Source organism: Aquila chrysaetos, chromosome 5 (genome assembly GCF_900496995.4).
Source record: "Aquila chrysaetos chrysaetos chromosome 5, bAquChr1.4, whole genome shotgun sequence".
Lineage (NCBI taxonomy): Eukaryota > Metazoa > Chordata > Aves > Accipitriformes > Accipitridae > Aquila > Aquila chrysaetos.
Window position 1 is genome coordinate 38,697,472 of NC_044008.1, and position 13,663 is coordinate 38,711,134.

Here is a 13,663-nt window from a genome sequence, read left to right on the forward strand (position 1 = left end):
CGTCCCCACCGGCCTCCGGCCTCCGTCACGCCACGTACCCCCCCCCCCCCCGCCTCCTGTCACCCCCCGTCACCCCCCGTCGTCACCCCCCCCCCCGTCACCGTCACCCCGAGGCGGGGCTGGCCAAGGCACCGAGCAGCCTCCTGCCTTCGCCCCTGCGGCCCTCAGTAGGTTCCAGAGTGAATGCCCCGCTCTTCCCCGCCAGCCACCGCCTTAGGGCAGGATTTAAATACGCAGAAAAGGCTCAAATTTTGGCACTTTGTTGCATTTTTCGCCTCGGTGGACCCCACACCGCCCCGGTAGCCCCCTTGGGGCTGCCCCAGATGGGGGGGGGAAGCGCCTCCCTCCTGCACGCCCCGCGCCACCCCGAAAAGTCTGTAATTAGACTGAACGGCTTTAATATCTGGCGCCGTCGTTAATTAATTACTCCCAGAGCAGCAGCTGGGCTGGGGGTGCCCGGCTTCCCCAGCACGCTGCCACACGCGTGCAGGTGTGTGCAAGCGTGTGTGAGCATGGGGGTGGGGTGTGTGCAAGAGTGTTCAAGCGTGTGCACATATGTTGCAAGCACGTGCGTGTGTGCGTGCGCAAGTCTGTGCCAGCATGTGCATGTTTGTGCAAGCGTGTGCAAGCGTGCACACGTGCATGCACGGTCAAGTGTGTGCAAGTGTGTGCGTGCAAGCGTGTGCGAGCGTGTGCAAGCACGTGCATGTGCTGCGAGTGTGTGCACGTGGTTGCAAGAACAGGCACGTGCCTGCAAGTACATGCAAGAGTGTGCACGGGCACATGCAGCTTCATGCCCGTGTGACAGGGTGTGAGCGCTTGCATGCATTTGTGTGTGCGCGCGCGTGTGCGCAAGCACGTACAGGAGCGCATGTGTTTGCAAGCGTGCATGTGCACGTGTGTACACACGTGCACGTGTTTGCAAGGACCCATACGCATGTGTGTGCAAGCACGTGCACGCGCACGCACGCGCGTGCACACGCCTGCAAGCGCGCGCGTGCAAGCATACGCAAACATACGCAAGCGTGTCGCAGTAAAACCCACTGGACGGGGACGGCGCCCAGGGTGGGCACCCACGGGTGGGTTTCGGAGGCGCGGAGCGTAATCCTGCCGAAATCCGGGGGCTCAGCGGCTGTTCTTCACCGCCGCTTGGGTTTATTTTTAAACCCGTTGGCCCCGAGTGATTCACACGCTGCCTGTTCTCCTCTGCTCCCCGGCAAGTTTTACGCGACCAAAATAGATGTTCTGGAAGGAATGGGCCGCGCGGCGAGGCCGCGGCGGAGGAAAGCGGGGTGCTCCCTCCCCGCCGACAGGGATCCCGGCCTTCGCGAGGGTGAAAACAGCCAAGATGGTGTTTTGGGGGAGATGCCGGCGCAGACCCCCGCCCTGGGAAGCAGGGCCGTGGATACTAACCCCCTTCCTCCGTGCCTGGCACCCCCTCGGAGCCCGAAGCGCTGCAGCCCAGCAGAGAACCGCGGCGTCGGTCTGAGCCGCCCGTCCTTCCCCCGGCGTGGCTGCGGGCAGAGCCAGGCAGAAGCGGCCACGCAGAGGTGGAGCAGATGCCCAGGTCTAACGCGCTGGAGGCCACCCGCCTGGACCAGAAGGGAAAGCTTCTGCTCCGCAAATACCCGAGGTGTTCACGCTGCAGAGCGATGCTTCCCAAAGCCAAGGGAAGCGTTTTCCCCCAGGACACAGGAAGGCAGCCATTCCCCTCCCAACCCGAGTAGGGAGGGGAAAAAAAAAAAAAAAAAAAAAAAAAAAAAATCCCTCTACCCCAAATCTGGCTAAATTTCCCCACTCCAGTGTGGCTGGGCTTCACAAGCTTTTTTTCCCCCCTTTAAGATGTATGACACATACAGTGCCTGGGTATCCTTTCACAGGAGGGTAAAGAAGTGCAAGACTTGACAATTTCTGAATATTTTTAATGCAAAGTAAATACTGTATTTTTAATTTAAAGTTCAACAGTAAAAGGTTTCCAGCCATAACAGCAGATCTCACTCATTTAAGACCGAGACACATGTACAACAGTCCCATCAGCCAGGATTTCTCCCCGAGAGATCTCCCCATTCCAGCTGGACAGGGTTTCCAGTGCGGCAACCCCAACCATCAAAGGACAAGAACCACGACTGTCCCAGCTCCGCGGGACAGCAGCACCACCACTCTCTTCTCCAAGGAGGATACTATCCAAACCAAACCCCTCTGGATGTAGGAGACCTGGAGCTGAGCTCCCCACCCCAAGGACAAGAGCACAGGAGGAGGACGGATCAGTTGGCCAAATCCTGAGCAGACGCCAACAGCTGATTGAAGACCTGAGCAGTGACTCCGTAATATCTACACGCCGCTCACAGCAGGTTTGCAAGGTCTCCTTGGAGAGGCTTCAGACTGTCTTCTTCTCAGGAGAAGCCAGAGGAGGAGATGGCTGCAGACAGAGTTTGGGACAGCAGAGATGGTGGCTTGCAGGCAAGCCTTCTGCCTGGACGTAGGCAGAGAGAGAAGAGAGAGAGACGAGGAGAGGAACCACCACCACAAAGTTGACCGCTGGTGCATGGAAGGCCACAGAAGCAAACCCAAGGTGGGGTGTCACCTGTCCCGGCACAGGTAGTGCCTTGCCCAGGTGCAGACGGTGGGAGGTCAAGGTGAAAAAACTGGCGGAGCCTGCACCTTCTCATCACCTTCTCTCTGCAGGGACAGAGTCTGTGATAATGGCAGAGATTAAACACCGTTTATCCAGCTGAGCAGGCACCCAACAAGCTCTGGAGCCACCAGGATGATGCTCCTCCATTGGCATCTCCGGAGCAAGCCCTACCCATCTCCTGCTAACAATAACCCTTGTACGGTCTCCCAAGCTCCAGCTGAGCATGAAAAGGCACCTTTTTTCCTCTTTGGGGTCATTTATTTATAGATTTAAAGAAATAAAAATAGAAAAAGAGGTGAAGAGCGCACACTAAGGAAAAAAAAAGTTCATTGCAACAAAGCAAGAGCAGAAGCTGGGGCTGGGAAGGGGTCCCTCTGCCAAGCCAGCAGCTTTTGAGAGAGAGGGGTCATTCCTCCTGCGTGCACAGTGACCGAGGGCAGCAAGATTCTCCCTTCAAAACCCGCCGAATTCATTTTCACAGTATCCTATGTAGAGAGGCTGCGCCTGGACACCACGCCTGGAAAGAGAGCAGAGAGATGGCATTAGGCAGAGGGCACAGGCAGAGCCCACGGTCAGGTTTGAGTGGTTCAAGGAGCGCAGGGTGGCCATCGGTGCCCCGTTTCAGGTGTGACAAGGAGGAAGCCATTTTCATCCTGCACTTCTAGACTGTTTTTTTGCTCACGTGTAGGAGCACGGGGAAAGGGCAGGTTTCCTGGGGAAGCTGGTGCTGCAGGAGGAGTGGCAATAGCTGACGGGTCCCCCTTCCTCGGCACGAAGCCCTCTCCTCAGCAGAGCCACCAGCCCACGCCGGCAGCAGGGGCTCTCTTCCAGCACTGCACAAAGCAAGCTCTGCCCACACACAGGCAGGAGAAAGGCTCGGGATTTTCAATAAGAACAAGGGTCACTTTGCACCAGGGAAAGCCCACTTCACCCTCGCTGGCCTCCCCAGGGTCAAATCCCGGAGAGGGTGGCCTTTGCACTGCCCCCATGAGCCGGCACCCGGCTGCGAGGAGGGACGGTTACCCGAGAAGCTTGCAGCGGAAATCGGCCAGCCGCACGTAGGCATCTTGCAGGTCCCTGACGGTCGCGTTACTCCACAGTCTCTCGGCTACGGCCCCAGCTCTCGGCCTTGAGGAACGAGGGACAGAGGCAGTCGGGTCAGGGGGGAGTTCGAAAGCTTCTCGCACAAAGCCGAGCTCCCAAACACTTTCCCGAACGAAGTCCTTCACCACACAAAGGCACATGGCTTCTGTATATCAAAAGATCCAGTCCTAGAGACGTGTGGATCAGGAGCGCACCGGGTGACAGGAGAGACCAGCAATGAACACATACTGGTTGCAGCAGCAGGTTGTACAGGAGCATGTTAGTCTTACAAAACCCTCATTTAAGCCTCAGTGAAGCTGTTACTAGCACAGAGGCGCTGGCAGGGGACAGGGACAAGCACCACGTGCGGACCAAACCTGCAGCGTTTGGCACACGTCGCTCAGTGGTGAAGGAGAGGGGCCTGAGCCCTGCCCCACGCGACTCGAGCTAACCTCCCCACGGCTTCCCTTACCACAGCCTGGGGGCCAGGTTAGTGACGTCCACGTATTCGCCCCACATGCACGCCTCTCCGCCGATCACCCGATCCTTCTGCTCAGGGCTGCCTGCCAGACGACACAGCATTCAGGTGATGGGGTGTTGTAAAATAACGGGGTGACTTAGCGCCCTGCCCACAGAGGCGCCTGTAACAGCAGTGAGTGGCTCAGCTATGGAGGCAGTAACTTGCCCTTCTGGAAGCCCCTGCTTCAAACCCCAGGCTGGGGGAGAGCAGGATTGTTTTCTGCTGGCAGCAAGGGAACAGGACATAGCACAGGAACCAAGGACACAGACCCTCAAGCACCTTCACGCCAGCAGAGAGAACAGATTAGCAAGACAGCCAACCCTGGTGCTACCTCCGAGTGACAAGTCAGCTGCCATACGGGAAGGGGATGCAAGGAACACACCTTCGAACTTCAAGGGCTCCACCTGGTAGGCTGCCATCCAGTCCTGCCCATAGGAGATGCGGTTGAGGTACCAGGGGGCAGAGAGCAGAGCCCGGTAGCCAGCCTTGGTGACATTCGCCATCTCCTCCATGTACGGTATGGAGTTCTCCTTCCACACGTGGATGATGGTATCTGGCCTCACCTGAAGAATACAAGTGAAACCCATGCATGGGATCAGTGCAACAACAAGAGCACCTCCCCCTGCAAGCAGAGTGTTCTGACTCATCCACAGCTCCGAACACCCTCAAAGGGAAACTGAAGCAGACTTTGGCTTGACTTCTGAGCCACTTCCCATCTGGTTTGCAGAAGCAGAGGGAGGAATAAGCCCATTTGCAGAGTGTCCTGGGCAGGGGTAAAACCTGCCTCTTGCAGGTGTATATACACCTGTATATATGGAGGGAAGAGACTGTTGACAGCAGTGTGACAAAGCCACCATAAGGGCAGCTCACCAGCAGCACCATCTCAAGATCAAGCCCAGTCCCATAACAGAGTACCCCCTGCCGCCCCCAGCACGGCACCACCAGAGCACACCAGTGCGTCTGGCTGGGGTGCTGGTGCTGTTCACCCCGCAAAGGCAACTGCATTAGGGAAAGCAGGCAGCTCTCACCTTCACTCCATTGTCAAAGACCTCCTGCCACACGATATAACCTTTGCCGAGGGAAGAGACGATGTCCAGAAGCCTGGAGCAGAAAGAGCATCGAGTTTTGGGTCATTCCAACTACACTCCCCTCTCTTTGCTGTCTGCATACAGCCAAAGCAGCAGCCCCAATATTCCCAACACCCACAGTGGGACGTGAAGGTACTTCTGAAGGAGAAGGCAGAAAGCATGGCCCCATATGGGGCTTCTTTCTCCTCAGCCCTAGGCTTTTTTGTGGTCAATCTCCCAATAAAACGCAGCTAGGCTACTCCCCTTGGGGTCAGGGAGACAGGCCGGAACGGGCATGCTCCTGAAAAGGAGATCTGGCATCCCTGAGACAGCAGAAGACATTTGTGCTGGTCACATACTGCAGCTGCAGGCCCAGGATGCAACCATCCTTACCTCTGGATGTAGAATGACTCTAATTTTTTGTAATCTTCACCAAAACCCATCTCCTTCATGAAGACACGAATTTTCGGATTGGACTTCCTGTGTACCAAAGAGAAGAGAAGAGAATAAAAGCACTGCAACCCAAGCTCTGGAGTAAAGCCAAGACACGGCCAAGTCCTTCCCACATCGGTCCAAGGCTAGCCCACACATTCCAAGAACTGTGGCTGTACCAGCACCAGCAGCTTCCCACGAGTGTCACCATGCACACAGAAACCCCAGGCACCAACACACAGAGCCTGGGGGAGCAGGACACCAAAGATCTGCAGATGATCATGACCAAAAAGCAATGGGCTGAGACTCCAGTCCCAGATACTTTCCCCCCAGTCCCCATCCAGACTGATCTCAGACTCACCAGCAGGTGAAGTCCACCTCATCACCACCAAGGTGAAGAAAGAAGTCTGGGAACACAGCGCTGACCTCTTGAAACAAACTGGTCACAAACTGGTAGGTGCTGTTAAGAATGGGGTTGATGGGCCCATAGGTCCCAGAAGGATCCTTGCCCAAATAGCAGGGAGTCAGGAGGCCCGGAGCACCTGGCTCGTAACAAACACAGGACAGTGAGGAAGGGGCTAAATGTGGCCATATGCACCGTATAACCCCCCAGACCCTCCTCAGCACGGCCCAGCGCCAGCCGTGAAGACAGAAGACCTGGGCATGGCACACAAAACACAGTCACAGCAGCAGAAACATCATCTCTGGCTCAGGAAGCCTGATCTGATGGGGAGGGATCCATGTTCTGCGCTCATCTTGTGCTCCCCCCACGCACATCCACTACCGCCCCAAACAAATCACAGCAGCAGAAGCATCATCTCTGGCTCAGGAAGCCTGATCTGATGGGGAGGGATCCGTGTTCTGCGCTCATCTTGTGCTCCCCCCACGCACATCCACTACCGCCCCAAACACACACTTCCAAGTGAGATCAGAGCTCGAACCTTTTAGGCTGGACACCCCCTTCCCCCTCCGCAACAGCTACTCTGAGGATGGGACACAGACACACCAAATCCTTGCAGGATGCTAGTTTCCACCCTTCCCAGGTTTCCCCTTGGTATCTCTCCCCACTGCTTTTTTGGGGAGATTCCTGTGGGAAACCACACACAGACCTGCTGGAGAAAGATAATGATGGTGCAGTCCCCCACACCCTCTCCCAGCTTCATGCACCCGCTGCAGACAGGGAAGGGCGGCAGTCACAGTTTTGGTTGCAACCACGTGCACCGGGTGTACTCCAGTGCGGGCCATGGCATTTGGAGGCAGGGGAAGGAGAGAGCAAGCCAGGGTAACGTTTTCCTGGAGCTTCTCGCGCTTCCAGACACGGAAGAGGAGACGCTTGCAGTCCTTGGAGCAGGGAGCAGCGTGTCAGGACTGGCACGCAGCTGAGCAGAGCAAGGAAGCTTGGTTAAACGCAAGATGCTTGCAATTGCCCATAATGTTGGTTTTGGCAGAGCAGGTGTTCCCAAAAAGTCACCAAGCTTGGACTCAAGAAGAGATGGAAACTTTTTCCCTTTGAATATTGTTCCAGAAGTCGGACCATTGGGTCCTACTTCCCTCAGATGATGGTCTGCTCCTCCTCAAAGCCAGACCGTGGGACACAGCTGCCCACACCTGGCTTTTGGGATCCAGGTTGCAGATTCCCTTCCTCCTGCCTGTACAACTACCACTCTCCTCACAGCAGCAGCAGGCAGGGTCTGATCCTCACCTGGACCCCAGGAGAGGGTGTGCCCAGGAGTGTCGAACTCTGCAATGACTCTGATGCCACGCAGCCGGGCGTACTCAATCACTGTCTGCACGTCACTGGCTGTGTACACGTGGGTCATAGCATTGAAGGCTCCCTGGGGGAACACAGGAAATCTCAGAGCCTTGCTCAGGTGCCGAGGGAGGGATCTGCTCGCCCTGGGCTGCGCACTACATGGTGATCGGGGTGGGTTACCTGCTTGCTGAGCTCTGGGAAGGTCAAGCTCTCGTAGGGGAAAGACGGGTCGTCCACAATGTGCCAGTGAAACACGTTGAACTTGTTGTAAGCCATGACATCCTGGAAAGGAACAGGAACAAAGATGACCATGCCCTGTCCCTTCTGAAAGGTCACCCAACTTGCCAGAGAAAGGGGACAAGGTCCTTGTGCTCTAAAAGGACAAAGAAAGCAAAGTCCTCAAATGCTCCCCAGGATCCAAGAGGGATTCAGACACCTCCCTTCAAACACACCAGCACCACAAAGAGCTGCAGAGGGCCAGTAGTGATTCTGCTCACAATAAAATCCCTGTTCTCCCTATAACTGAACCAACGGTAGAGACCTGGAAGTTTAATTCTGCTTGGGAAGAACATAGAACCACCACCCACCTCCATCTAACGTGGCTGGGACGAAGCCAGTGTTTTCCCTTGCCTCAGAACCAACCCAGCCTCGAAAAGTAATCTGGATTGCAAGAATCCAAGGTACCCCTCAGGGTTTTCTTCCTTATCCTATTTACAAAGGGAGCTGAGAAATCACTCAATCGAGGCAGCTGAAAGTTACACCGGGAGCAAACCCAGCCATGGGCACTGGGCAGGACCTACAGCACAGAAGCATCTTTCCATGATGCACGTCTGTGTATTAAGAATTGAGGTCGTGCAGCATCCCACCCCAGCCTGCTGCTTCATCTAGGGACAAGCAAGCTGGTTTTGTTCAAAAAGCCTAGGTCTGACAAGCTCTTCCTCAATGAGATGTAGATGCAGTGGCCTATGCATTAGACAGCTCCTAGGATCTTTGGAAAGGAGCAACACAAAAAAAACCCAAAAGCCCTCCAGGCCACTCAAGGAACCCTCAGTTGTTGCACAGGAAGGGACACCCAACTAAATCACCTCGCCTCCCAGCACAGGCACCCTACCAGAGTTTCCAGGATGGCTCTCAGGGGCAGGTAGTGACGAGAGGTGTCCAGCAACAGTCCCCGGTGAGGGAAGCGGGGAAAATCCACAATTTCTGTCTTGTTGATGTAGTACTGCACGGAGAGAACATGAGGAAGAAGTGAGCAGGGCTTTGGGCAACACAGCCATTAGCAGGAGACAATCAGGGTTACCTTTGTCCCCCAGGGCTGGTGAGACAAGGAGGGGTACCCTCACTACCCAGGGTGCAAGCTAGCCAGAAAGAGCTGCAATGCTTTACTCGCTCAGAAGGCAGGATTCTGGCTGGATTCATGAATCGCTACTTGGCCCTTGGCAAGGCTGTGCTGCACTGCTGGCACACCCCTCACCCCGAGCATCCCAGCAATCCTCAGCCTGTCCCCACGGAGGCAGGAGCATTACAGAGAGCTGACTGCCCCCAGGAGATGAGGCCAGGACTCACCGTGCCGTTCTCATCTCTCCCAACGAGCTGGCTGAATGTTTCCAGGCCTGCAGGAAAACCACACACAGTCCCTTTCTCAGCACAGATTCCCCCAAAGGAACAGAGCTCAATTAACAAATAAGTCTACGGAAAGAGAGGCAGAGAGAGACATCCCCATAGGCCTGAGGCAGGGAGAGCGGGAATGCCCCACAGAAAGCACACCTCACCTCTGAGAGCTCCCCAGACAGCATCCGCAGAGAGCAGCAAGGAGCCTTCCAAGACAGACAGCTTATCTGAAACACAGCATCAGAGGGGCCGGTCCTGGCATTAGGTCCCACGCTCCATCACACGCTGCTATGGGCCACAACAGCCCCAGCTACAGGGTTGCAGCAGCACCAGGCAGGAGTTTTGATACAGGACTGCACCCTGGGATCCCAGAGAACAGATTTTGGGGTTTCTTTTTTTGTTTTAAACTTCTCCCACTGCTTTATCAGCATCCTCAGGTAAGTCGCTCCCTCCTTTCCCCAGTTTCTCAATAACACAGTAAGGATAGCTGGCTCCCTAAAATTGGGGGTAAGTGCTGCACAGTGCTATTTCCAACCAGCACAGAAACAGCCACGCTCCCGCTCCAGTCACTCCCGCTCCTAACCTCTATACTTACAGCTCTCCTTGGAGTCCAGGCTGGGAAACCCATCACAGCCCGGTGTGGCAACAAAGACCAGGAGCTGAGTGCAGGGCATCCCCCAGGGTGGCTCATTCTCTGCAAAGGACACAGACCGCGGACATCAACCCCATCCTTGCTCTTTTCCCTCCTTCCAGTCCATCGCCATCCTCCCAGCCCAGCTAGCGATGGAGGCGCAGGAGTACGTGGACTTTTAATACACGTGGCAGAAACCGGCACCCCCCCTTCACCCCAGAGCAGGCGCAGGGGTGTTAAGCAGGGGCTTCCTTCAACACAGGCAACCAGGAGCACATGAGCTGACCCTAACCTTCAGCACGGAGAAGGTCTGCTAGTGAGGAAGCCCCCCAGGGAAGGCTTCGCAGTGGAGCTTAAAGGAGCACACAGAAGAGGAGACATCAGAGTGTGGTCTAGTAGCAGCCCCCAAGGCTTCCTGGACACCAGCCCCCGCTCTAAGCAACAGCCACGACTACTCAAATCTTACCCAGTGGGGGTGAAGAGCTTCATGTTTCCAAACTCTCCCAGCACCGGGAAAAAAGCACAAACCCAAGAGCTCTGCTACCCTACCCACACTTCTTAGAAAGGGCAAAGAAACCCTGTAAAAAAGGGTGGAGAATGAATCCAAGCATACTGCAGAGTTGGGCTGAGTTAGAGGCCACCAAAAAGTGTCACCCAGCACAGAAAGGCTTCACCTTCTGCAGAGCAGGTCCCAGGCGCAGCGGCTAGAAAAATAAACCCAGTCACATTCAGACCCCAAGCAGGAGCTCTAGCCATGCTTCCCTATGTGAAGGAGCACTTCCAAGGATGCACAGGCCCGAGTCCTCACTGGAGTCACTCCCCCAACTCCAAAGGGACGTGTTCAGCCTTCACTGAGACGCATGGGTCTACTCACAGCAGTCTCTGGCCAGGAGGAGCATGGGTTAGCGGGGTGGGACCCTGCTAATCACAGCCAAGGTCCACGCCTACACCCCTACAGCATTCCCAGGAACAGCCAATGCTCAATATGGTCACTAAAAAATAAAAATCTTGGGTTTGAGTGAGCCTGGTCAGAAGCCAGGCACCAAGCAGACTTCAGAGAGACCATGGCACCACCAGCGTTCGGGTGAAATGCAGAGAGCCTGTGCTCCAAAGCTCGCAGGAGCCAGAACCCCCACATTTCTCCAGGAAGGAATGGCGAAACCTCTGCAGAGAAAAGGGAAATGGCTTGAAGATAGCCCTCTGTTTTGAGCTTTCCTCTCCGTTACAGAGGAGCCGGTAGCCAAGGCAACCTCGCAGATGTGAGAGCTGGCACGCCAGCACAGCAAGACCTGCTCCCTCTGCTCGGCAAGACAGCAGCTCACCAGGGACAGCCACTCTCAAGCCTGGGGACACGGGAAATACTCATTCTATTGAGAAGCCTCGACAGAATTGGTCCCACCACCACACACCACGTCTAAACCCACCCAGGGAGACATTGCCAAACCCGAACACGGCCTCCTCGGCCAAGGAGCAGGCAGGCACCACCACTATCACACCTAGAAGGCGATGCAGATGGGCGCAGCTGGGATCAGTGACACGTCAACCACAAAGGCTGAAGTTCATGGTTTAAAAGAGCACCGTGAAGGCACACGTCAAGTTAATTACGGTCATAGACTGGAAGACAAGGATGCTAATGCAATGACTGCAGCAGGTTAGCAGCAGAAAGACATCAGAGATGGAGGGTCCTGGCTTGAGTTCCACACAGGGTCCCGGGTCTCTCCTGGACTCGTTTAGGAGCTGCCCAGCTTAAGGACAAGAGACAAGGGAAAAGCAACAAGGGAAATCCCAGTTAGAGAGAAGGAAAAAAATTCTTTACCTTGAGGGTGGTCAAACACTTCAGCAAGGGGTCAGTTCTCCATCCTTGGAAATACTACAATTTCAGCTGGACACAGCCCTGAGAAGCTTGACCCAACTGCAAAGTTGGCTCTAACTCCAGCTTTGGCCCTATTTTGAGCAGAGGCTTGACCAAAGACCCTCATATGTCCCTCCTAACTTAAATTAGTCTCTGTTTTCATCCTGGACTTCAAGCACGAATACAGAATTTGGACATAGTCATGCTTGCTTGTTGAATTGACACAGCAGCTTTCCGAAACAGACAGAAAATGGTTTCTGCCTTTTATTTTCTCTATTAATAGAAACTATTTCTTTCCATCCAGGGTTTCCATTGCCTGTTCTTACTAACCACCCATGTTTAAAAAAAATAAGGAAGGCAAAGAGGGAAAAAAGCCCTAAAATTAATTGTGTAGTTTGAGTGTCATAAAGCAGGGTGTATGGAAAGCGATGAGTATAAGCTCGATCTCGATATCACACAAAATTGCTCTATGTGATGGTCATATTTCCCCTCCAAGAGGAACAGGAAAATGTGAATAACTGTATCAGCTGTTTAAAGTTTAGCTCCTAGCAGCAAAAAAGAAACAAGAGGAGTCTTCTCAGCTCCCAAATCAAGATTTATTTCTATTGCTACTTACAAGAGTTGAAGAAATAAAATAAGCCAAACAGTTCTTCTCAGTGTTTCAAACTTGCCTTTGTCAAAGCACGACACGCTCGAGACGAAGCAAAGTGGCTTCCAACACTGTTACCCTTCTCCGCTTTGATCAGTGGCAGCAGAGTTCACACTGGCATTTAAAATGCTTGGAGGCAGAGTTACTAGCTCTTTTTGATGAATGAAGCGTTTCATATTCCCCAGATATAGCACTTCAGGCTGCCGCAGACCCACGCAGGCACTGAGCATCCGTGCGTGGCCGGCTCCCCAGCCTGTGTTTGCCTCTGCAAATGCAGCCAGAGAATTTCCTGCATTTCACCCCAGACATGCAATGGGTGCTATCAAGAAGTCCAGGCGCAAGAAACCTTTACAACCTGTCAACAAATCAAGCCCAGGCTCTCAAAGCTTTTGCCTTTCCTCATCTCACCCTACAATTTCAGGATGAATCTCTGCCAGAAAAGCCATGCTGCCTCGGGATGCGTAGCAGCTTAACTTTGGCAGAGAGAACCCCACAGCACAAATACGTACTTGGAAGAAACACACATGAAGCAACAAAAGTCTTTCCTCAAGGTAAAGCTTCACACTGGATACCAAGAACTGCTAGAAAAGGGAAGAGACAAGACTTGCGAAAAGCGCTGGAGCAATTGCAACACCGGCGGCAGCAGCTCTCCCTGCAGTTGCAAGAAAAGGAAACAAAACGAAGTGCTGGGGAGCTGAAACACGATCTGGAGGAGATAAAAAATGAGATAGAAAGAGCAAACTCTTGATAGCAAAAGCCTAACTCCTTGAAAGAAATGGAAGACAACTAGCGCTCACTGTGCCAAACAGGATTAGATTTTATTTTAAAATGTGCGTGCCGCAGGCATTGACGTCCACGTACGAGCGCAACGCTGCCCTTTGCTACGAGACTCGATTCAAGCCACCGCGCCATCAGACCACAGCCACCACCTCCCCTCGCCACCAGCCCCTGCTGAACTGAGGAAATAAGGGGGTTAAAAAGCAGACCACCACACAAACCCCATGGTCTGAGCCCCAAAATAAACGAGGGTTTGGGTTTGTGGGGGTTTTTTTAAAGAAGAAAGCCACACGTGAAAGGGTCAACCGCCCTTCCAGCGGGCCGCAGAGCCCCCCGCCCCGCCGGCAGCCCCCGCCCCGCCTCACCGGTCGGGCGGGCGGCGGCGAAGAGCAGCGCCCAGTACCGCTGGAAGGCCGCCTCCAGCACGGCGCAGCCCGGCCCCACAGCGGAGCCGGCGGCGTAAGCGAAGCGAAAGCGGCGGGGAGGCAGCGAGCAGCGACCGCGGCCCGGCGGGTAGCCCTCGACCTGGGGCTGCGGCCACACGGCGGCCGCCGGCTCCAGAACCACGGCGGCCGCCGCCAGCAGCGGCAGCAGCCGCAGCGCCCGCCCCGCCGCCGCCATGTCGCGCCCCGCAGGCTGAGGGAGGGGGCGGC

At 54.9% G+C, this 13,663-nt stretch overlaps 1 protein-coding gene and 1 long non-coding RNA gene across 2 annotated transcripts; both read right to left on the minus strand.

The window, feature by feature from the left end:
* Positions 1–1,905: 1,905 nt before the first annotated feature.
* HEXA (hexosaminidase subunit alpha) lies at positions 1,906–13,663 on the minus strand. The gene is made up of 15 exons (XM_030015464.2): positions 13,376–13,663; positions 9,697–9,795; positions 9,263–9,328; positions 9,057–9,103; positions 8,602–8,712; positions 7,671–7,772; positions 7,440–7,572; positions 6,099–6,279; positions 5,699–5,785; positions 5,267–5,339; positions 4,621–4,801; positions 4,191–4,281; positions 3,659–3,763; positions 3,100–3,152; positions 1,906–2,694 (listed from the first exon to the last, which is right to left on the minus strand). Exons 1-15 carry the CDS (start codon positions 13,629–13,631, stop codon positions 2,669–2,671), a joined length of 1,611 nt encoding a protein of 536 aa, XP_029871324.1. The 5' UTR covers positions 13,632–13,663; the 3' UTR covers positions 1,906–2,668.
* LOC115341891 lies at positions 12,162–13,368 on the minus strand. Its single transcript, XR_003923562.1, has 2 exons — positions 12,743–13,368; positions 12,162–12,588 (listed from the first exon to the last, which is right to left on the minus strand). It is a non-coding gene; the product is annotated as an uncharacterized LOC115341891 (long non-coding RNA).

Coding starts and splice junctions, on each gene's coding strand:
- HEXA (XM_030015464.2), bottom strand. CDS start 13,631: ATGGCGGCGGCGGGGCGGGCGCTGCGGCTGCTGCCGCTGCTGGCGGCG. Junction 6,280..7,439: donor CACCCTCTCCTGGGGTCCAG/GTGAGGATCAGA, acceptor GTTACGAGCCAG/GTGCTCCGGGCCTCCTGACT. Junction 3,764..4,190: donor AACCTGGCCCCCAGGCTGTG/GTAAGGGAAGCC, acceptor TCGTTCCTCAAG/GCCGAGAGCTGGGGCCGTAG.